This window comes from Enhydra lutris, unplaced genomic scaffold, assembly GCF_002288905.1.
Source record: "Enhydra lutris kenyoni isolate GAN:26980312 unplaced genomic scaffold, ASM228890v2 scaffoldscaffold7, whole genome shotgun sequence".
NCBI lineage: Eukaryota > Metazoa > Chordata > Mammalia > Carnivora > Mustelidae > Enhydra > Enhydra lutris.
This window is the reverse complement of record NW_019154091.1, coordinates 41,659,384-41,685,387: the sequence shown is the minus strand read 5'-3', so window position 1 is coordinate 41,685,387 and position 26,004 is coordinate 41,659,384. Positions and strand designations below refer to the sequence as shown.

Here is a 26,004-nt window from a genome sequence, read left to right as displayed (position 1 = left end):
ATTTAAAGAAAGTTATGCTACACTAATGGTTTCTAGATTACCTTGTTGGCTTTAAAGTTCATACTTTGAACCACTACTCAAAAATACCTGCTTGAACCAAAAGACAACTGACAGAATGGGAGAAGATATTTGCAAACGACATATAAAGATTTAAAACTGAAATTTAAAGAAAGTTATGCTACACTAATGGTTTCTAGATTACCTTGTTGGCTTTGAAGTTCATACTTTGAACCACTACTCAAAAATACCTGCTTGAACCAAAAGACAACTGACAGAATGGGAGAAGATATTTGCAAACGACATATCAGATAAAGGGCTAGTATCCAAAATCTATAAAGAATTTATCAAACTCAACACCCAAAGAACAAATAATCCAATCAAGAAATGGGCAGAGGACATGAACAGACATTTTTGCAAAGAAGACATCCAGATGGCCAACAGACACATGAAAAAGTGCTCTATATCACTCGGCATCAGGGAAATACAAATCAAAACCACGATGAGATATCACCTCACACCAGTCAGAATGGCTAAAATTAACAAGTCAGGAAATGACAGATGCTGGCGAGGATGCGGAGAAAGGGGAACCCTTCTGCACTGTTGGTGGGAATGCAAGCTGGTGCAGCCACTCTGGAAAACAGCATGGAGGTTCCTTAAAGAGTTGAAAATAGAGCTACCCTACAACCCAGCAATTGCACTACTGGGTATTTACCCTAAAGATACAAATGTAGTGATCCGAAGGGGCACGTGCACCCAAATGTTTATAGCAGCAATGTCCACAATAGCCTAACTATGGAAAGAACCTAGATGTCCATCAACAGATGAATGGATAAAGAAGAGGTGGTATATATACACAATGGAATACTACGCAATCATCAAAAGAAATGAAATCTTGCCATTTGCGATGACATGGATGGAACTAGAGGGTATTATGCTGAGTGAAATAAGTCAATCAGAGAAAGACAATTATCATATGATCTCCCTGATATGAGGAAGTTGAGAGACAAAGTGTAGGGTTTGGGGGGTAGGGAAGGAAAAAATGAAACAAGATGGGATTGGGAGGGAGACAAACTATAAGAGACTCTTAATCTCACAAAACAAACTGAGGATTGCTGGGGGGAGGAGGGAGGGAGAGGGTGGTTGTGTTATGGACATCGGGGAACGTATGTGCTATGGTGAGTGCTGTGAAGTGCATAGACCTGTCGATTCACAGACCTGTACCCCTGGGGCTAATAATACATTACATGTTAATAAAAAATTAAAAAAAATACTTGCTTGATAATTTGCCAATTGCAATGTAGACTTCAGGATACTATGACTTACAGCTCTGAGAAGGAGCTTTCCTCAATAAAATCTTATTATGTCATTTCTTTGTATCTGTCACCATTCCTCATCACTTATGGATTAAAGTCTAAACTCTTGTGAGGTAGTCATGTTCCTCCCAATCCTTCTAGCTACCTTTCTTATTATTTTCTGGAATGATAGGTGCTAGATATGTTAACTCTTCGCAATTCACAAGAAAGTCCACTCTTTGCAAATATGATTCCCTTTGACTCCGTTGTAACACTTTCCATTCTTTATTCATTTTCACTACACCATCAATGATTGTATCTTCTGAGGTGCCTTCCCAATGTTCGCTAAAGAAGGCTGGGCAATCTCTTTCACATAATTTTCTTAGAACATTTATCATGTTTTTGTAATTGTTTTTTTATTTGTCTTTTATGATATAATATATCATCTTTCAATGTGGGTATGAAGGACACGACATACAGAATGTGCACAATAAATAAAATAAAAATTCATGGATTATTTTATTTATAATACATGAATTTACATTTGCATAAAGTATTAATGCATGTTTATATTTATACAATATGTTATAGAATACATGAGATTCTATTCATAGAGTGTCTCTAAAGTGTTCTGCAATGTTTATAATTACTACCTCTTAGATTTTACTAACAAACAAGACAGCAGTGGGTAATAACATTTCTCCAATCTGTAAGCAATTGTTTTCATGTGTTATTTTATCTATGAAGAAATGACTTCTCTCTAAAGTGCAGACAATATACTGAAAATTCTTAATCAATTAAATATTAATCAGATGTCAGAGCTTAAGGGTTGCAAAACTCTTTTGAGCTGGCCAAATGTCTTCTTTGTGCTGAATTTATTTTTTGCCATGTTTTGCAGCATTCTCTAAGAGCACCAGACTCAGGACAGCTATAGAGAACTATCAAAGGATGGCCCTGGAGCCAATTACTTTGTCACTGCTTATTTCATCAAGACAAGTGTCTACCACACAAGAAATGACTGCACCAAATATACCCTTTTATCCTCAAGACTAATGTGTCATCTCTTTGAGCAGATACTATTAATGTTTCCTAAACTTTAAAAAAAGCTTCCCATTATAAAAATAAAGATGGCAAAAATGCATCATTCACTGACAAATAGTGGTGATTTTAGAGCTCAAAACTAATCTTAGTCATCACGTACTTCAATTCCCTCTTTTTTAAAGGAGGAAGCTGAAACTAAATGTCACCTCATGCATAAGGTCACAGAAATATTTGTGCCTTAATTCCCAATTCTTATATTCTGAACCTAATTTCTCTTTTAAAATTGAGGATGATGTAATTGAGTCTTTAAAAATGAGATACAGTAGGAGAGACAAGAAACCATCATTAGTTAGTTTTTGCTTTTTAGAAATCAATGCAGATTTCCTCTTCCACATAGGATGTAGAAATTTACAAGTCAATGTCACTCTCTCAGCCCTCAACAAGAAGAAAAAGCCAAATAATCCATGAGATCATGATTTTTCTTGAATCTAGCAGAGATCTGAGATTACAAGGCAACCAAATAAATTAAATACCCAAGAGTGACAAACCCCCTGCAAACAGAAGGGACATTAACTGCTTCACCTTTGGCAGAGCATGGCAGGAGGAGGGAGGCTCAATTAAAGCAAGAAAGAAGATAGACTTTAATAAATTCATAAAGGCTGGATGTGTTTTCAATGACAGCGTAGAACTATCTGTCCAATAAAATAGCTGTTAGCCACCTGTGGTTATTTTAATTAAATGTAGAATGAATCAAAATTAAATAAAATTAAAAATTAGTGGCTACTGGGGCACCTGGGTGGCTCAGTGGGTTAAAGCCTCTGCCTTCAGCTCAGGTCCTGATCCCAGGGTCCTGGGATCAAGCCCTACGTCAGGCTCTCTGTTCAGCAGGGAGCCTGCTTCCCTTCCTCTCTTTCTGCCTGCCTCTCTGCCTACTTGTGATCTCTGTCAGATAAATAAATAAAACCTTTTAAAAAAATTAGTGGCTACTTAGCCCAGAGAGTTCCAAATAAGAAAAACTGAAAGAGATCCCCTCAAGATACATTATGATCAAAATGTCAAAAGTTAAAGATAAAGAGAGAATCTTAAAAGGAGCAAGAGAAGGTACATACAAGGGAAATCTCATAAGAATATTAGCATTTGGGAGCCTGGGTGGCTCAGTCAATCAAGTGTCTGACTTCCACTCTGGTCATGATCCCAGGGTCCTGGGATCTACTCCCGCATCAGGATTCTTGCTCAGCAGGGAGCCTGCTTCTCCCTCTGTCTGCTGCTTCCCCTGCTTTTGTTCACTCTCTCTCTCTCTCTCAAAAAAAAAAAAAAAAGAATATTACCATATTTTTCAGCAGAAACTTTACAGACCAGAAGGGGATGGCAAATACATTCAAAGTGCTGAAAGGAAAAAAATTTCTAACCAAGGGTATTCTATCTGGCAAGGTTATCACTAAGATTTGAAAGAGAAAAAAATTTGCAGACAAGCAAAATCTAAAGGAATTCATCACTACTAAACTGGCCTTACAAGAAATGTTAAGGGACTCTCTAAGCTGAAAAGAAAGGACACTAATTAGTGATATATCACTAACTATTATATTACTAATTATTATTGTTATCATCAGAGAATCTAACTAGACATTTTTCCAAAGAAGACATGCAGATGGCCCAAAAACACATGAAAAGATAGTCAACATCACTAAGCATCAGGGAAATGCAAATCAAGGGGTATCACCTCACACCTGTCAAATGGTTATTATCAAAAAGACAAGAAATAACAAGTATTGGTAAGAATGTGGAGGAAAGGAACTCTTAAGCACTCTTGGTAGGAATGTAAACTAGAATAGCCACTATGGAAAACGGTATGGAGATTTCTCAAAAAATTAAAAATTAATTTGAAAAGATGAATACGATATATATATGTATGTGTGTATATATATATATATATATATATATACACACACACATGTTTATAGCAGCATTATTTACAATAGCCAAGATAATGAAAACAACCTGAGCATCCACCAATTAATGATTGGATAAAGAAGAAGTGGTATACCTATGAGGAATGGAATACTACTCAACCATAAAAAAGAATCAAATCTGCCATTTGCAACAACTTGACAGAACTTAAGGGTATTTTGTGAAGTGAAATAAGTTAGACAGAGATAGACAGATACTGTATGATCCCACTTATATGCGGAATCTAAAAAACAAACAAAGCAAAGAAAAACTCATAGAAGCAAAGAACAGAATGGTGGTTTCCAGAGGAGAGAGGGGTGGTGGGGTGGGCAAAAGGGGTGAAGGGGGTTGAGGGGTACAAAATTCAGTTATAAAATAAATAAGTCATAGGGATGTAATGTACAGTATGGTGACTGTAGTCAATAATGTCGTATTGCATATTTGAAAGTCATCAAGAGAATAAATCTTAAGTGTTTCCACTGCAAGAAAAAAAAATTGAGACTGAATGGTGACAACAGTAACTTGACTTACTGTGGTGATTGTCTTGTAGAATATACAAATATCAAATCATTGTGTTTTGTGAAACTAACAAATCATAAAAATAATCTCAAAAGTGTAAAGATGAAAAGCTTCAAACTTCACGGAAATTTCAAATATGTAAAGCATAAACTAAAAGAAGTACAAAAGAAGAAGTACAAACTAAAAGAAGTAAACTAAAAGAAGTAAAAGAAAAAGACAATAGATATATTTGGAGATTTTCACATACCACTAACCATCATTTTTAGAACAAATAGGCAGAAAATCAGTAAGGGTAGAGAAGATTGAACAACCAACGTGACCTAATTGAAATTCATCAAAATTTCACCCAACAGCTGCCCACAGAATACACACCAAGACATACCATATTTGGGGCCATAAAACAAACTGCAACAATTTTAAAGTACCTGAAATCACATAAAGTATGTTCTCTGATCACAACAGAGTTTACCTAGAAATGAATAAAAGGGTCTCTGAAAAATGGCAAGATGGATATTCAGCAGCACACTTGCTAAGCCCACATGTTGAAAAAGAAATCACAAAAGAAAATAAACAAATATTTTGAGTACAACTCATTGCACACACTAAAATGTCCAAGAGATATAGTGGAAATCTCTTATCATGTGCCTACTTACCATTTACTTATCATTAGCTTACTGGTCAAATGACTTTATGAATCATCAGCTAAGGGGCTGACTGTTGGAGCTTTTTCTGGTCTGGAGTGGCTAAACACATGCTAATGAAAGTTAGGTCAACAACAATAACTACACTTTTATTTTGCTTTATGCCTTAGTCTCCCCCCACCCCCGCACCAGTTCTTTCTTCTATTACTTGCTCAACTGAATTGAATTAATATTTATTGAACACTTATTAAGCGTAAAGTTAATGCTAGGTGCCTATGAGATTGTGAAGTTGGTAAGGCACAGTTTTGGATTTCAAGGAATTGTATTATCTCCATTGTTTACCTAGATCTGCTACCTGGACCTATTAACGCCCAGTTCACCTCTCTCTGCAACATGTTTAAAACGGTATTTTAGAAAAGGTAGGTTCTTCCTTTAATTCTACTAGGTCTTAGATTTGCTCATTGTATTTATAAACCTTGAAGGTCTTGGGTTTATGTCATTCCACTCCTAATTTTTTAGGATTCAATACTGATTCTAGGACTCTGCGAAGGGAAACATTAATTAATTTTTGACAGACATATTAAAAATATGTCTTCTAGCTTGATTCTGAGTTCTTGCTTCCTGATGTTTCTTTTTCCTTTTATCCCAAGAGAAAAAAAATCACTATGTCCTTTTCCTTGTTTGTGGCGAAAATGACTTCAAGTAGTTGGCATTTAAGAAAATCACAGCCACTGGAAAATTAGCACTGAAGGATAATAAGCAAAAAGAACTTTACTGAGCCATTAAATTGCTCTAGTGGTAAACTCTGCCATCTTATAGATAACATTTCTTCTTCTAATCTCAATTTGAGATTTGAGATGTTATTAGAAGATAACATTTCTTCTTCTAACATATTCATCAACAGATATGATAAAGTTATATCTCAATTTGAGATCAATATAATCTCAATTGAGATTATATCTCAATTTGAGATAAAGTTCCAGAGAGAAAAGTAAAAATCACATATAGTTAAAATTACTCCTAAAAATTCTTAATGTCAGCATTAATGGTTTAAGACATGAACTACTGAAGGTTAAAATGCCAATGATTTGAGGGGTATTTTGGTATTTTTCTTGGGCATGGAAGCCAAGGCTTTTTGGAGGGTGAGGTCAAGAATAGAAACCGATAAATAATATCTTTTTCTCTCTCTCAGCTAAAAATGTATAATTAATTTTGAGAAAGCTAAATATGAGTATAAATTTCTTGTCTCAAAACCCAAATGGCTTAATATAAGAGTATGTGTTCTGGAAAAAAATAGCTTAGTTATAATCATACTATTCAGTTATATATCAAAAAATTACATGGTCTAATCATGAATCTAAAATTAATATTCAACCTGAAAATATATTGTCTCATTGAGGTTTACTTTCTTGGGTTTGAAAAAGATTTTTTCTTTAACAGAAGGTAACAGTTAAATATTATCAAATGCTGGCACAAAACCGTTTTTTCAACAAAAAGCAGAACTTTGAATTTATGCCTCTCGACTTCAAGGTGATTGGACTTGCCATCCTGGGCTGACGTTCTTTCAGTGAGGGCCCCAAGAGAATACACCCAAAGAAGAAACACAGAGGACAATACCACAAAGGATGCTTACTTGTTAACACAGTGATTGATCTGGATGGCTTGGTAACCACATTTCCATTTACCACTACCAGAGTGATTATATAATAAAGGCCATGGTAATTAGCCTTAAAGGTAACAGGAGGAGGCAAAGTGCTGTTGAAGTCCTCAAATTCGAAGAAGTAATTTTTTGATTCCCCAGTTATCTTCACAACATACACAGATGATGGGCTCGTGACATCTGGGGCTTCTAAAGACACAACGATGCTATTATCATCTTGAACAGTTACATGGAATGTTGTGGCATTCTGTTTAAGAAAAGAGAAAAACAAAAGGAAATGAAGGTCACATTGAGATTGTGAGCAATAAAATTATGCTGAGCTTATTTTTCCAAAACTAATGTTTTTGAGAAGCATCACCCAGGTATTTTAGTGTTCAAGGAAAAGCAGAAAGAGAGAGCTTAACCCTCTTACGACTACGGATCTACTCAGGATTTTATTTTTGATTCTTCTCCATTGAAAAGCTGCTCCCAGTTCCTGGATTGTGTTATGTAATAAACGCAAAATGAGTGGAAATGAGTAAAGAATGAAATGAATGAAAATCATCTTGGCACTCGACTTCCATAGAAATTCTTGGTTTCAGCTCTGCTGGAGAAACTATACAGATGGAGCACTCTGGAAGGAGTAATGCTGTGGTATCCTAGGAGAATTCTAGAAGAATGTTGCAAAACAGTTATTTCCTCTCTCACTTTTCACCTGTCAGTTCTGAAGATAATAATAATTTAAAAAGTCAGGACTGAGAATCCTGTGATAATCCTTCTCACTTGAGGTTAGCCAGTCTTTAATCAGAGAAGCTAACAGGGTCTTTGAAGAAGGAACGAGACTGAGGATAACTGGAAAAGGCAGCGGTCAGGGGAATGAAAACCGCTCTAAGGGTTCTAGATCAATGTTTATGGACAGTATTTGAAAAGCCATGGTGTGGTTGGCTTAAATACCCCTTCCTGATTCTTTCCCATACAGTACAGCAGAATAGTCCTTCTGCTCTCTGGTCTCCCACAAGACTCACATACTTTGTATCATTGCTGCTTTGCTTTTAATTCATCTTCGGGGTATATGGTCTCCGGGAAGTTATTTCCTTGCTTTGAGCCTCAGATCTCTCTTCTGTGAAAGGGGGACAGAACAATTGCTAAAACTTGGTTAGGACTTACCAGGATCCAGATACTAAGCTAGGTAGGTCTCTAAACACAGTCATCTCATTTAATACGCAAAATGACCTGATGAGATAGGTACTTTTATCAATGTCAGTTTGTAGTTAAGGAAACTGAAGGTCAGAAGGATTGAATCACCTGCTCAAGGTCACACATCTAGTCTGGACTCTTAACCACTGAACTACACAAGTACCGAAACTGAGCTTCATTATGTCCACATGTCTGTTTCTCTTCCCCTCTTGACTTGTTTTCCTAACACTCAGTCTGGTAAGTCTCTGTTAAATGAATGAAGGAATTGCTGATTGCATTAAAATTATATGTGGACATTTGCCTCTTAGAATTAACCTAATGGTACTGCCCATATAGTCAGTAGCCAAATCAAGCCTACAGTACATATCAGTATCAGAAAGGAGGCTCTAAGTGTACCTAAAAAAAAGTACTGATTTTTTTTTTCCCATTATTTACTCGTTTTAGAAAACTAACTCTTACAGGTCCTAGTATTTGTAAAGAATACCGACCATTAACAGAAATTTGTTTCTATGTTAACATTTAATAGACTTAATTGTGTTCATGACATTCTAACCATACGAGACCTTGGGTTCTTTAGGGGCAGGGGCTGTATCTTATTTCGGGCTGCCCCTCTAGCTCCAGGACCACTGTCTGGCATATGCCAGGTACTTTGTGGTCTGGATGGTCTTAGTCAGAACTCTATAATACGGATCAGTCAGTATGGATTGACATATATATATATATATATATATATATATATATATATATATATTTAAAGATTTCATTTATTTATTTGATAGAGACACGATGAAAAAGGGAATACAAGCAGGGGGAGTGGGAGAGGGAGAAGCAGGCTTCCTGCTAAGCAGGGAGCCTGATATGGGGCTCCATCCCAAGAACCCTGGGGTCATGACCTGAGCCGAAGGCAGACGCTTAACAACCAAGCCACCCAGGTGCCCCTGGATTGACTTTTAAAATGTCCTTTTCTGGGGCGCCTGGGTGGCTCAGTGGGTTGAAGCCTCTGCCTTCAGCTCAGGTCATGATTCCAGGGTCCTGGGATCAAGCCACGCATCGGGCTCTCTGCTCAGCAGGGAGCCTACTTCCTTCTCTCTCTCTCTGCCTGACTCTCTGCCTACTTGTGATCTCTGTCTGTCAAATAAATAAATAAAATCTTTTAAAAAAAAGTCCTTTTCTCCTCATTGTCTCTCATCGTCACACACATGGGTAGGTTTCTAAAATTTTGTACTTTTGAAAAACATAACAAACATACAGAAAATGTGACCCACTGTTATTGTCAGCGATCCAGGTGAGACTGCGAAGCTAAACCAAGCATCCAATATCTAATAACATTGAACTCTGGCTTTTATTCATTATTGGTTACAGAAATGGATTCACTAATTCAGAAAACAGTTAACTGTACAAACATCAGGTTCAGAATTATTAAGGATTTTTTGCTCTATGTTTTAATGGCCAATAACAAAAAATTTTGTGATAATGAAAAGAGGGGTACATAAACTCCAGTTTGCCAAGTGTTTAAGAGATACGTATCTAATGGGTCATGATGCTTCATAGACACAGCAATCTTCCAGGGAAAGGGACTAATCTTCCAAAATCTAACGACAGCTTTGGGGATGATCGTATCAGCCATGAATATAAGCATTGGCCCATGTGCTCCCAGGTCGCCAAAAATAAATCAGGGTAGGCTAATCAGATTCAGTCGGTGGGACTAATGAGAATAAGGCAGCATGCCAAGTGAGTCTAGGCAGTGAGCCTAAAGAAATGTCATTACACCATTTCTTCTCTGTCCTCTGTGCTTCAGCTTTTCCTGGAATCTATATTCAGGAGAAGATTCTAGATGCTTGCTGCAGGCACAGAACCCCTGCTGAGATGCAAAGCAAGAAGAAAGAGTTAAAAGTTACAGAAATGGATTTCAACTTAGGCAAGGCCAGCATGGATTTATTTGGTGGATAGAGAAGTATTTAAAAAAAAATTTAAAAAAAAAAAAAAAACAAAACAAAACAGTATTGCTTGACTCTGCAATGAAAATATTTTTACTGAGATTTCCTCTGCATAATACAATTTAATATAGAAATTTCTCTGCTCCAACACTCTCATTTTACACTTGAAAGAACAACGGTGCAAATGTCACCCAGCTAATTGATGTCGGAACAAGGTCTAGGATCCAAACATCCTTCTGTCTCCCAGTAGTTCTCTTTCCCGAAGGAGAAGTAGGCTGCTTGAGGCAGCAAAGGGAGGCAGGGTGCTTGGCTTCAGCAAGGAAGGGGGAGCCCAGGAACCTGTAACCTTCTCTATGGCCAGTCCCATGGGACAGAAGCTACTAGAGAGAGAGTGGGCAGCGTTAAAGAGGAGAAAAATGCCCGATGAGTACCTGGAATGTGGGACAAGAATAGAACTGGTCTCACATACTCCAGTCTGACATCATAGGACGTCTTCCACCATCTCTGACAAACATAGCAACTGTTAGCTATCTATCCCCTAATCTAGACCATGCTTTGCACTTGGCGTTTTATATCTTTTCCTTTTTTCCTTGCAACAATCTTTAGAAGTAAGTGTCTTTCTCCCCATTTTACTCAGAGAGGTTAAATAATCTGCTTCAGAACGCAGCTATAGGCTTGGAATCAGAGGACCTGAGTTTCTACTCCTTTGCTGCAACATATTATCTGACAACATGGGAAAACGCAAGGAACTGCTTACTTTCTTTTTTTTTTTTTTTTAAGATTTTCTTTATTTGTTTATCAGAGAGAGAGGAGAGAGCACAAGCAGAGGGAGTGGCAAGCAGAGGGAGAGGGGGAAGCAGACTGCCCGCTAAGCAGGGAGCCCAATGCAGGGATCGATCCCAGGACCCTGGGATCATGACCTGAGTCAAAGGCGGAGGCTTAACTGATTGAGCCACCCAGGCATTCCCAACTGCTTAATTTCTAAAATAGGGGTGTTTCCTACAAACTCATGGGATTTGGGTAAGAATTAAATGGCTTTTTAGAAAAATACTAATAGGATGAACCCAGTAAATATTACCTGTATCTCAAAGATTCTTGTGTTTTAGTTAAGTTGTGAATCTCTCAATGACCTGTCAACTAAAGAAGTTCTATAAACATTCATTTAACTAAACTTCACAACTCTATGGAATTCTGTGATCATATTCACTTGATGTTATATTCACGTTGGAGAGCTATCCATTCTATCATTTCAACAACAAATAAACATTAGCAGAGAGCCAACTTGGCATCAGGTATTTTGCTGGGGGTTAGCGACAGGCTTTGAGTAAGATGGCAGACTTGACCTCCTAGAGCTCAGATTAGAGTCAGAGAGGCTCACCCAAATGCATAATTATAACAGCATGTTGAGTGTTACTATTTGCAGACTTGGAAAAACTGTTTGATGCCTGTTTTTGCTGTCTGTATGGGATCCCTTGATTGTATCTTCTTGTTTTGGAGCACTGCTTCTTTCCCACCATAAAGCCAAGAAGGGATCCTGATGGCGGTTCCAAATAGCAGGGCACTACTCCCAGATGAGAGCAGGAGGTACTTTGACTCAGTCAGGGTGAATCGTAGTGCCCAGTTCCCCCTTCATGGAGAGAGCCGGGGGTGCTACTGGGGACCAAGCTAGTAAATAGAAGGCTTTGTCTGAAATTTTATAACTGGAATTAGTGGGGAAGAGTTTTTTCTCCTCTGGCTCCAAGTATGTATGGATGCAAAACTGGAGAAGTCAGTATCTATCATTCTGTCCCACAAAGACGGTTGCTTGAGGGAGCATCCCTGATGTGGTCTGAGGCCCTGGTTCACTCATCCTAAGGCTATGCCCCTGTGCAGTTTGGGGCATAGCGAATAGTGAATAAATCCCAGTGAATAAATCCCAGTTGATGGCTTATGTCAGTTAGGCTGGATTTCCAAAATTGACAGCCAAAAGTCCCAGTCAACACAAAAGAATTGTTCAGTGCTCTAGACATGTAGAGAAGAACGCAATTAATTCTGCTTCTGCAATGGGTATAAGGAAAGATTGCAAGTTGAAAGTGATGCTTGAAAAATTCTCAGGAGTTTTCCAGGGGAACAAAGGTCAGTGCATCATCTGAAGAAATGGGAAGAAGACCCCACAGGCCTCTGGGTGGTTAGATCATGGTAGCACTTTCAGAGAGGAGGGTTGATAGGCTAGTCCAAGACGTGAATTTAGGTGTTTTTTAGGCCAAAAGAAATCATGGTCTGTTTTAATGCAGGAAGGTGACATAATCAGGTCACAGCTTACAAAGATCAATACAGTTAGGAACATGGACCAGTATAGTTAGGGATTGCCCGAGTGGGCCCACCTAAGGCCAGTAGACTATAAGGAGGCTGTTGCAGCCCTTCAGGTAAGACCTGATGAAAGTCTGAGCCAATGCTGGTTAAAGCATATCTGCCTGTGTGACGTGCACTTAGAGCATTATTAATGCGTCAGCTTGCAATCCAATCAATGATTAGACATATTAGAGGACATTTTAGAGGGAACAATTAGGAAATTCTGCTGTGCTAAGGTTACTACATAAGAAGTAATGGGATGCTCGATTCTTTTCAATAGTGATATCAATGGTGTCTGGTGTTTCTATAGCGCTACGGTCATACTTCTCTGCAGATGCTGTGGAATTCATCCATTTAGCCTCCTGTCCAGCTGTGGGAAAAGTTTTCCAGCAAGATCTTCCTTCCTTTCAGTTTCTTCAGGAACATCAAGTTCCCAGGGCTGTCCTGACAGGGCAGAGCTCCCCCAGACACTTTCTCAGAATTATTCACATCTCTCTTTCAGAAATTGTCAGGACAGAATTTGGATGTTGCTGTCAAAGGCTAGGGATGGTGGCCTCCCCCTCATTTTCCATGACATCTGCAATCTTCAGTTACTGAGCAGGCAGCACATATCAGGAATTGTGCCAGAGGCTGGGGATTCACTCTATTTAGGAGTAAAGAGGAAGATCGGTATTATGTGCTTTTGTCCTTCCTAATGTCCTGTCTAACCAATAATAACGATGATGATGATGATGATGATAAGGAGGACACTATCATTGTAAAGGACACTAACTTATACAGAGCTTATAATGAGCTGCCAGAAACTTCTCTGAAGCTCATTCAGCAAGCTGTTGATGCATGCCTGCTGAGCGAATATAGTTACAATTGGCTGTGTAATACAAGACTTCAATATAAGTGTCCTGAATGTATCTTTTCAGGTAGAACCTATGGGTTTCTCTCTGTGCCTTGGTCCACATCCACGCCAGGTCAACCTTTCATGTTTTAGATGCTTAAATACACTCACTTCTGTTTTTATGACTTCATGATAGAGAATCCTCATCTCTTTTTGCCTCTTTTTGGTAAAGGAGTCCAAACTCACCTGTCAGGCAGGTCATATAAATGAGAGAAGCAATCTAGGGTGACAGGATTGATTGATGAAATAGTTAGCCGATGGGGGGGGTGCATGCATTGCCTAAAAGCATCATTAAAAAGCAAAATTCTAACAAAATAAAACTATGCTGGCCAAAGAAAACACCTTTGCAGGCCAGTCTCAGTCCAGAGGCTGCCAGATTACAACACCTGAATTTGTTGCAGTGTCATTTCCTTCATCAAACATCTTATCTTTGGACCTTCAGCTTCTGACCATACTCTTTGCTCTACCCAGCCAGAATGCAGAAATGATAACTAAAGTCTGTTACTCCCCATGCATTCATTTACAGTAAATACAGAAGGCATTTACTTATCAGTTACTGAGTGTGTATATATGTGTGTGTTAAGTGGCATTTTATTATATATATTAATGCAGTAATTATTTCCTGATTCTTAATATGGGCTTGTACTACAAGCTCTGTAGAACTCTTAATTCTGGAGATTAAACAAAACATGCTTAAGGAAAGAATTTAACTTGGCATTTTTAAATGAGAGAAACGCTCTGCTGGAGAGATGTGCCAAAATTCAATGTGCTATTTAGGAATATAATAATAGTCATGTATCACATTTTATATTTTTTAAAGCACTTTTGAATTCATTTTCTCATTTGATCCTCAAAACATCCCATCAAGTTATTATCTCACTTCACAGTTGAAAACACTGAGGTGTGAAGAAATTAAACGGGTTTCTCAAGGCTACTTTACAATGATGTGGAGGACTTAGCACTGAAGGCAATTCTTTAACTACAAATTTTATGACTCTATTATGCTCCTCTTCCCAGATGATCAGATCCTGGAGCCAGAATGATTTCCCAAATGCTACTTTTCATATCTGTATTTAATTGGTGGTGAACTCCCTCAGCACAAACCATGACTTATTCCTCTAGGTTATGACTGATAGATGCTCCAAAAGGGTGGTATCACAAAAAAAAAGACAATTTTGAGAGATAAAAAGAAATTCTGGGACAGCTGGGTGGCTCGGTCGGTTGAGTGTCCAACTCTTGGTTTTAGCTCAGGTCAGGATCTCAGGGTCCTGGGATCAAGGAAGCCCTCAGTGGGCTCCACACTCAGCAGGGTGTCTGCTCGTGATTCTCTCTCTCTCCCTCTGCTCTGCTTCCTGCTCACACTTTCTCTTTCTCTCAAATAAGTAAAAAATCTTAATTCCTTAATTACCTAATTAATTCTGGAGACAGGCACACCTTGATGCAAGTCCCACCTAAGTGATACTCTCTCATTTTGATTCTGAGAGCCTCAGTTGCTCCAGGTAAATCATGGAAACACTAAAATAACTAGGTTTTTGAGGGGAAACAAATGAGATTCTATGCGTGCATTACTTAACACACTACGAAATATTTAGTAGATTCTCTGAATGCAATACCTGATTGTTACTGCAAAATTTATGACCTATGTTTTCACATTGATTTTCTTTAGGACATGTAGGTTGTAGAAGTCATATCTTTTTAGGACACTAACACTGTGATTCATATATGGTTCAATAGCTATTCTGTCTTTCAGTCTGTTTATACAGTAATCAGTATCACCCGTTTTTGTGGCATCATGAACAAGAGCATCCAGTATTTCTTGTTCTATTATGCCTGCGTACGACAGCCTGAGCTGCCCTATTTGACTGAAGGTTACCATGGGAACAGTTTCCAGGACCTACTGTGCTGAGTAGCTCCGAGACCTGGGAAGCTGTGCCTGGATGATGACTAACTCGGGGGGAGGGGGGGGGTCACAGTCCAGGAAGCCACAAAATGCATTTGTTCTCAACAGTTCAATGATCAGGCCACTTCTAAAAATATGCAACATTCTGGCTTAATGTGTTATGAAAAATAGGGGTTCCTGGCAGGTGAATTCTGTCTGTGAAGTAAGTGTTATTTTCATAAAATCAGGCCCTCACAAGTAGAATTTTGCCTGAATGTTGTATCTCCCAAAACTTTTCTCTATCCTTTCCAGTATTTCTAGTTTTAAAACAGTTTTACCTCAGAAACATGCGTAGGAAAATGCAGCTGTCCCACTTCTTGAAAGCTAATGATGATGGTTCTAATCATTTATTTTAGAATGGATGAGTTCAGTCAAATTTCCCCACAGGCATCAAGTGTCTCTCCAACTGTGACACCAGTTAATTAAATCCTGATGATAGCTAACAAAGAGGGCAGTCAAGTTACCAAACATGTAGTTCACAGCATATTTAGGTGAGACCCTCGTGGACCTTCTGTGTGCGCTGACCTTTAACTCCCCTGAGTTGTTAACATCCTCAGCAACAAAACCACCAGATCTTCAATGCGTATAGTTTCTTATGCCCTCTGCCATCACTGAGACTTTATGGTTTTCCTAGAAGATCATGCCAGATAAATTTAAGCCCAGAAGTTTAGGGAGATGAAGTGCGATACTTTACATACAGACTTTGCTCAATGCTTACCTTCATGTAGTTTTTAAAAACTGAGTGCTTACTGTATGCTTGGTGCTAAGGATATAATGGTTGAGAAAAGAAATTTGGTTGCTGTCCCAATGGTTTTTGGGTCTACAGCAAAAGAAAGGAAATATACCATTTTAGATAATTAAATAATTACAAGTGGAAAAGGCATTGTTGAGAAGACCTCAGCAGGAGGATCTAACCTGGTGGAAGTAAGAGTCTAAACATGTAAGGATAGGCATCAGTAAGGGTTAGCCTGTTGAGGAGCTGAAGAATCGGATTTCTGAAGAACAATGTATTTGAAGACCTGGCGAATAGAGAAAGCACAGTGTATTTGAGAAACCAGAATGGTATCAGAATGGCCAATAGTAGAGACTGGATCATGGGATACTTTGTAGGTTCTTGTAAAAAGAAGTTGAACTTTATGCTCAAGGCAATGGGAAGCCACTTATAGGTTATTAGGGGCATGAAATAATCAGATTTGCGTCTGTAATAGAAGTAAGATATGTTAACTGCTGGCTCTCGGAACTTTTAATCTAAAAGTGCTTGATAATGAGCCACTTGGGATAGAAGGGAATCCTCTAACTGGTGTGAGAAGAAGAATCTAGGGAAACAAACAAAAACAGGAACAAAAAACCAGTCAAACTAGTATTCGAGTTACAAAGAAAAGAATGGCTTTATTCCAGAAAGGAAGAGGGAGAGATAAGAGAGGGGCTAGAAAAAAAACACAGAGAGAAGAGCCAGCAAGATGGTGTGATGCTGGGAGAGAGAAGGGCAATCAGCCAGTGGAAATACCCAGATGGAGGAGGTCGAAGAGCATTTTAAAACTGGAAATGCCTAATTTTCCATTTGAAGTTAGCATTTTGAATAGTAAACTCTTATCCATCTTCCCAAATGCCAACCTTTAATAATATTTGCTAGACTCACGAATGCTTTGTGTGAGTGGGTCATTTGTGAAACTTGCTAAACGGGCTGCGTTTCACGTCCAAGTGTTGGGGCACGGAAGCACTATTTGCGGATCTTGACATCTGGGGAAGAGGGAGTGAGAAGGCAAACGTCCTCCAAATTGGCAAAAATCCCAAAGTAATGTGGACTTCCATCGGAGATGGTAAGGGATTTAAGGCCAATTTTATTTAGGTCTCAAGGGTGCAGGAAGCTCCTTCTGGATATAGTGCGGAGGATAGGTGGAAGCAGGTGTAATCGAACTAGAATAGGGAAGAAATGAAGGTGGTTAAGACCAGGGTGATGTCAGCAGCAATTCAGAGGGTACGTTTCCCAGAACTCAGTGACCTGAGATTTGAGTTCACTGTGAGCTGGTTGTGGTACTGATTTCATGTGGTCCATGATTTCATTCATGTGTCCATGAAATCATCATCATCCTCTCCATCATCATCACCATCATCATCATCTCCAGGAAAGACGACAGGTATTATCAAGGTCAGGAGAAGACTGATGTGTACCATTCATTTAGTTCATTTTGATACCTAATAAGTATGAGGTGCCTGTGGGACACCCAAGTGCAAACGTCAAGTAGGTGATAAGATACACGGATCCAGAATTTAGAAGAGAGGTCTGCACCAAATACTTGGAACAGATTATATCACAGATGGCACCTGGGATCTGGAAATCAAGGAAATACCACACTACAGCTGCTACTATTACTAGAGCTTACTTTTATTTAAAAATGTACTTTGTGCTAAGAACTTTTTAGGCATTACTTCACTTAATCTTCTTAGCCACCCTCTGAAATAGATATTATTATTTGCATTCTCCAGATTGGTAATTGAGCCTCAGAAAGATTAAATAACACATCTAAGATCACATAGCTTTTAAGTGGTAGACAAGAGAATTCGATCCACATTCCTTTGATTCCAAAGTCTGTGTTACTGCCATGATCTGCATTTCAGACTATCTTTTACTTAATTTCTTTGCAACCAAGAATCATGAATGTCATTTTAAGTAATAGGAAGAGTAATGACTTAATGGCAAATAAAGTTGAACATTGAATTCTGTGCCATCACACACAGAGCTCTCCGAACCTTAGTTTCTTTTTCTATAAAATGGGAAAAGGATACTCACCTTACAGTTTGTTATGAGAATACACTGAGAAAAATGTAGTTAAGATACTTGCCATATTTTATGCCTTACACATACTAAGTGCTTTATTTTGGTGGATTAAAAGAAGTGGAAATTACAACTAATGAATCTGGCTAAGGAAGCTCTTACTAGCTACATTGCAAAGGTTTCTGATTATCACAGGAAACCTAACAGACCATGAAAGGGATTTAATTTTGCACTTGTGTTAGAGCCCTCAACATCATAATAAAATCCTAAATTAATAGTCATGCAGTTTCTCAGCGTGCATTTATCAGGAACAATGGTAGCTCAGATTTGATTTTACTTGACATATGGACAGAATTGAATGATTCAATTGAATCATTCATTGAATCAATTGAATGATTTCAATTAGAAATATTATTTCTTATTGTTTTATTAAAATGACTTCTAAACTCGTCTAACTTTCTCCCATTTTCTCTCTTCTCCAAAATACCAAATTATGAGGCTCTTGGGTGGCTCTGTTGTTAAGAGTCTGCCTTTGGCTCAGATCATGATCCCAGGGACCTGGGATCAAGCCCTGCATCCGGCTCCCTGCTTGGTGGAAAGCCTGTTTCCTCCTCTCCCACTCCTCTTGCTTGTGTTCCCTCTCTCGCTGTGTCTCTCTCTGTCAAATAAAAATATTTAAAAACAAAATTCCAAATTATGAATAGTAACAGAATTGTGAAGTTACAAGATCTTGGTTAAACAATAAAATCATGAAAATAGGATTATGAAGAGTAAGGGACATAAAATTCAGTGTAAAAATGTTTTGCTTATCAGACTGTTGAGCATGGACAAGTTATGCAGCTTCTCTGAGACAGCTTCTCCTCCGTAAAATGGGCTTGCTCATCTTGCAACTATCCTTTTGTGGTGACTCTATTGGATAATGTGTGTAAAGTACCTAGTGGAACTGGGTGCTTTCTGAGGACCCCCATGAGAGCAGGGTTCAGATTGTGTGAATGTTCTGGGTTAAAAACTTCGGGGAAGAATCCCTGGGCTTAATATTCGCTACCAAATTAGGACCGGATTCCTTTGCGTGACACTCTCCCCCCTCCACAGTCTGTCTCAAATGTACTATCCCATCTTACCTGCCAGCACTTTTCTGTCAGGAATTCCGTAGCCCCACACATTTGGCAAATTCCCTGCTCCATATGCCCCAGGCACTTTCTTGCCTCTGTGGTTCTATTTTTGTATTCCTTCTGACTGAAATATCCTTTCTCCTACTTCAAATATCCAGTTCTATTTGACACCGACATCTCTATAAAATGCCACCTTTTATTTGTTTGTTTGTTTATTTATGTATGTATTTATTTATAGTTTCAGGGGTAGAGTTTAGTGATTCACCAGTTGTATACACCACCCAGTGCTCATTACCTCAAGTGCCCTCCTTAATGCCCGTCATCCTGTTACCCCCTCCTCTCACCCACAGTCGCTCCAGCAACCTTCAGTTTGTTTCCTATAGTTAAGAATCTCTTATGGCACAGCAAAGGAAACAGTCAACAAAACAAAGAGGCAACCCACAGAATGGGAGAAGATATTTGCAGATGACAGTACAGACAAAAGGCTGATATCCAGGATCTATAAAGAACTTCTCAAACTCAACACACACAGAACAGATAATCATGTCAAAAAATGGGCAGAAGACATGAACAGACACTTCTCCAATGAAGACATACAAATGGCTATCAGACACATGAAAAAATGTTCATTATCACTAGCCATCAGGGAGATTCAAATCAAAACCACACTGAGATACCACCTTACACCAGTTAGAATGGCCAAAATTAAGAAGACAGTAAGCAACGTGTGTTGGAGAGGATGTGGAGAAAGGGGAACCCTCTTACACTGTTGGTGGGAATGCAAGTTGGTGCAGCCACTTTGGAAAACAGTGTGGAGATTCCTTAAGAAATTAAAAATAGAGATTCCCTATGACCCTGAAATTGCACTACTGGGTATTTACCCCAAAGATACAGATGTAGTGAAAAGAAGGGCCATCTGTACCCCAATATTCATAGCAGAAATGGCCACGGTCACCGAACTGTGGAAAGAACCAAGATGCCCTTCAACAGATGAATAGATAAGGAAGATGTGGTCCATATACACTATGGAGTATTATGCTTCCCTCAGAAAGGATGAATACCCAACTTTTGTATCAACATGGACGGGGCAGGAAGAGATTATGCTGAGTGAAATAATTCAAGCAGAGAGAGCCAATTATCATATGGTTTCACTTATTTGTGGAGCATAAGAAATAACACAGAGGACATGGGGAGATGGAGAAGAGAAGGGAGTTGAGGGAAATTGGAGGGGGAGATGAACCATGAGAGACTATGGACTCTGAAAAACAATCTGAGGGTTTTGAAGGGGCGGGGGGTGGGAATTGGGTGAGCCTGGTGGTGGGTATTATGGAGGGCACATATTGCATGGAGCACTAGGTATGGTACATAAACAATGAATTCTGGTACACTGATAAGAAATTTAAAAAATTAAAAATTAAAAAAATAAAAAGAATCTCTTATGGTTTGTCTCCCTCTTTGATTTTGTCTTATTTTATTTTTCCCTCCCTTCCCCTATGCTCCTCTGTTTTGTTTCTTAAATTCCAACTATGTGTGAAATCATATGATATTAGTCTTTCTCTGACTGACTTATTTCACTAAGCATAATACCCTCTGGTTCCATCCACATCATTGCAAATGGCAAGATTTCATTCTTTTTGATGGCAGAGTAATAGTCCTATATATTTATCATATGTTATATACACATATGTTATATACACATATTTATATATACATCTTCTTTATCCATTCCCCATGTCCTCTGTTGATGGACATCTGGGCTTTTTGGATATTTTGAGTATTGTGGACATTGCTACTATAAACATTGGATGTAGGTGCCCCTTTCGGATGACTGTGTTTGTATTCTTTGGATAAATACCTGGTAGTGCAATTTCTGGGTCTTACGGAAGCTCTACTTTTAATTTTTTGAGGGACCTCCATGCTGTTTTCCAGAGTGGCTGCACCAGCTTGCATTCCCACCAACAGTGCAGGAGGGTTCCCCTTTCTCCGCATCCTCGCCAACATCTATTGTTTCCTGAGTTGTTAATTTTAGCCATTCTGACCGGTGTGACATGGTATCTCGTTGTGGTTTTTATTTGTATTTCCTAGACGATGATTGATGTGGAGCTTTTTTTTGGATGCGTCTGTTGGCCAAATGCCACCTTCTTTGAGAAACATTTATAACCATCCCTGAAAAATGGTCTCTCTCTTCCCGTCACTTCACAGTCCAATATCTACATCTCTCCCAGGACACATCACTTTGTACACAGGATCAGACACATCTAGTAGCAGGTGGATTGTTCCTACAAGAAGTAGAAATAATTTCAAATGGCTCTTCTTTTACCAAGATCCTGCTATCCTCATGTTAAGTATTAATAACATCTACTTAAACCATTTGAAGTAACATTTCATATATTCATCTTCACTTCATGATGTTAGCTTTAAATTGTCACCATTTCTTACTTTCCACAGTGTGAGTGATACGTTCAGCCAGCACTAAAGCTATTTTGAATTACAAGAAGGCTATAACAACAGTCTGATATTTATGTTTTATAAATGAAGCTCAAAAATATCTGTGTCTTTCAGAACAGCTGTAAAAAGACAGTATGCAATTTACTGCATCAAGTGAAAGGATTCTATTCTTTGGGAAAGGATGGCATTTATATAAATGATGCAGTGCTATTTGGTAAGAAAATAGCATTGCTTTTACTTGACATACTGCACTTGTTGCTAATTGGTTTTTCATCATTAAATATTTTCTTGTTGCTGTCTATAATATGCATCTTAAAAGGTGAAAAATAGAAATACTTGCATCATTGAGATAATCTTGAAAAGTGGTTTTTACCATTAGAAAACTTCAATGGTAGAGAATCTAATGGCAATGGTGAAAATTTTTAATAAGAATCTTTACAGAAATGTTTAAATTTCTTTCCACACCTTTACCTATTATTTTAAGGTTTCTCTTCTTAAAGGCAGAAGATGTTCTTTGTCGCCTGACACATGTACCTTAGGTCAATTTATAATAATCTTCATTATTGCCTTAATAAAATATCTTTATGTGCAAAGTGTTTATTTAATTCATAGTAAAGATTTAGTAAAGTCATAGCATGCAGTACTTTTATTAAATGGCTGAGTGTGGGGTTTATATGATTTTTATTAATTTTATTAATTAACTAAATGATTTATAGAGCACACAAGTGGGGAGGGGTGGAGGGAGAGGGAGAGAGAGAATCTTAAGCTAGCTCCATGCCCAGTGAGGAGCCCAATGTGGGGCTTGTTCTCACGACCTGGAGATCATGACCTGAGCTGAAATCAAGAATCAGATATTCAACTGACTAAACCACACAGGTGCCCCTGAGTTTTAAAATTAATATCAATGTATTTTAAGTTCTGAAACATGCCTTTCTTATCTTAAATACCTTGAAATATAATACTTATGGTCAACATTAATTTTCCATTTACCAATTACTCTATTTCTATTTCCTCCTCCCTGAATAATATTCCCCTTCTCTCTTATTTTGTATCACTTTTTAAAAAATTCCTTATTTTCATCTCTTTGTATGGCTTCTTATGGTCTGCTTTGTGCTGTGTTCAGTTAGTTCTGTCTATAAATTTCCACTAGATTTTAACTTTCTAAAGACAGGCATTCAGGGGCACCTGGGTGGCTCAGTGCCTGCCTTTGGTTCAGGTCATGATCTCAGGGTGCTGGGATCAAGACCTGCATCGGGCTCCCTGCTCAGCGCGGTGCTTGCTTCTCCCTCTGCCTCTACCCCTGCTTGTGTTCCCTCTCTTGCTGTGTGTCTCTGTCAAATAAATAAATAAAATCTTAAAAAAAAAAAAGACAGGCATTCAGATTCAGATTTCACTTGTTATTTATTGCAGTGTGTTACTATTTGGAACTTAACAGATATTTGTAAACCTAAATCATCCATCCACCTAATCTACAATAATGGAGACTTTGATGACATATTCTTATGTGTCTGTCCAGCCTATTCTTAATATGTCTGAATATTTTTAATGATAGTCCAGTTTCTGGATTATTAAACCAAAATCATATCTTTGCACTATAGAAATAAAAGAATATTTGGCCAAACCAAGAGAGATATTAGGGAAATAGTCAAGGGGGCAGGTGGAAAGAAAGGAGGCGTCAGATGAAGAGGAACGATTAAAGAAACAGAAGGGAAGAATGGGTGGGAGACAGTGAAAAATATTTGTAAATTGGGAAAGAGTGTAAGAGTGAACAATAAGCCAGTCACATAATAACACTCATATTTGGATTTTTGCTGGTCGTGACTTCTACCTCTGTCATTATTTAATACTTGACAGAGAAAGAAAATCTAAGCTAAATTTCTATTAATAACTCTATAGTTTCTTTATCCATTGTTCACCTTCCTGTTCCCTCCTATGACTACACTACAATCTGTTTCTGATTTGCAGAGAATTATTCTATATACTCATAGATAAACCATTAATAAATGCTATATTGCTATGGGAACTAATAGAGATTTAATGGTCTAATTGCTCAAGCAGAGGCCGTCCATCCACTTGGCAAGGATGGTGCCATGGAGATTCAAATATAGGATGGGATATTGGACTTTAGGACCCCTTTCAATTCATAACTTTGAAGAGTTATAAATTAATAAAGGCTGAACCAATGAGTAATTTCTAAGAATATTAAGAGACACATGCCAGATTTCCTTTTAGGTTTTAAGTATCCAGGATCTGTTTTCTTCAAAATGGCAATTTCTCCCAGGCCTTTTCCATTAGCTTAAGCTTTGAGGAAGCAAATCATACAACATTTACGGGAAGAATTTAATCATAGTTTATGATAATTCAATACAATATTTTCTAAATATATTGCTGCATAATTTATAATAAATTTGATTAATTATATATATTTAGTACCTAACAATATGGTTCTCTATTTCATTGGAATAAAGAAATACCATTAATTTGATCCATTTGTGTAGCTGATTAATATGTCTACTTCTTTGTCTATTCCCTTTAGCATTCAAAGTAAGAAAGAGATTTTTAGTTATCAGGTAATTATAATTAAGCCCATACTAAGTGCTATAATTAAAGAAAGAAGAGAATAACAATAGTAATAGTGTATCTTATATGCCACGGTTTATTCTAAGTGCTTTAGATTAATTATGCCTCATCCTTAAAAGAACATTTAGAATTCATTATTATTATTATTATTTGATCAATAACTAAGAAGTATAAGAGTAGGAATTCAAATAGGAATAATTCAAACAATAATTCACAGCGCTAGCTTGGTGTTAGCTACAAGATCATGATTGTGATCAGGGAAGACTGGTTTCAGACCTCAGGAGGATTCATTCTAATGAGCATTAACAATAAGCAGCATCAAATACTATGACAAAGTATTCCAGTAACAAGGACACCTTACCTAGTGATGGTGACGTAGATGCTTGGACAATAAACAGGACTCAGCTGGTAACGAGGCTGGAGGGCAGGGGATATTTCAGGCAAGAGGGACTGAAAACCGGGGTAGAGGACAGCACAGGACCTTCAGGGAACAGGAAGGGCCTTGAAGGCCACGTCCAGTGTTTGGACACTACTTTGGGGCCATTGAAATCTGGTAAGCATGAGATGGCCATGAGTAGATTTTCTTTTGAGAACAGAGCTAGTGGTGGTGTGGACCTGGACTGGGAGAGGGCAGCATGAAGCAGGAGATCAATTAGAAGTCCTAGTAATAACTGAAGCAAAACTGACCTGGGCTTCTCAGTGGCGAAGCAGATGAGGGGGACAAGGAGAGATGTAGTAAGGAAGTAGTGGTAGAGTGCCTACTAGTGTTTAGAATGGGAAAGAGCCTTAGGCTATGTTGTGATCCAAAATTAATAAAAATGAGGAAACCCAAGGCCCAGAGGTGGGAAGGGGCCTGCCCAATGCTATCTGGCTGTTTAGAGGAAGACAATTTCTTCTGTGGTATAGTTGAAACACAATGCTCGTTCATTTCAGGTGTACAACTTAGTGCTTTGACAAGTTTATACATGATGCTAAGTTCACAAGTGTACTTACCACCTGTCCCCAGCACATCCCCAGCTATTACGACATCAGTGACTATGTTTCCTCATGCTGGGCCTTTTATTCCTGTAACTTCTTCAGTCCATAACTAGCAGGAGCCTGTATCTCCCACACCCCTTCACCCATTTTGCCCAACTCTTCTCTCTCTTCCCATCTGGCAACAAACAGATCTCTGTATCTATTGATCTGACTCTGTTTTTTGTTCATTTAGTCATTTTTTTTTTTAAGATTCCACTTGTGAGTGGAATCATATGGTATGTGTCTTTTGCAGGCTGACTTATTTCACTTAGGGTAATATCCTCTAGGTCCATCCATATCATCTCAAATGGCATGATCGCATCCTTTTTATGGCTGTATAATAATCCACTGCATGTATGTGTGTGCACATATGCATTTATACACACCATATTTTCCTTATTTAGTTGTCTACTGGTGGATGTGTAGACTGGTACCATATCTTGGCTGTTGTCAATGATGCTGCAGTAAACATAGGGGTGCAGATAGCCTTTTGAATTAGTGTTTTCACTTTCCTTGGGTAAAGACCCAATAGTGGAACTATTGGATCATATGGTATTTGTTTTTAATTTTTTTGAAGATCCTCCCTCCTGTTTTCCTCAATGGCTGCACCAATTGACATTTCCACCAACAGTAAACAGAAGGTTCCTTTTTCTCTACATCCTTACCAACACTTGTTATTTCCTGTCATTTTAATTT

The 26,004-nt window shown here is 38.2% G+C and overlaps 1 protein-coding gene across 1 annotated transcript in view; it reads right to left on the bottom strand.

Annotated features, from left to right (window-relative positions):
- Positions 1-26,004, bottom strand: part of LOC111142029 (protein tyrosine phosphatase, receptor type O) — a 242,659-nt gene that overhangs the window by 102,333 nt on the left and 114,322 nt on the right. The window contains 1 exon segment of the mRNA XM_022494949.1: positions 7,074-7,347. Within this exon segment, the coding sequence (XP_022350657.1) occupies positions 7,074-7,347 (274 nt within the window).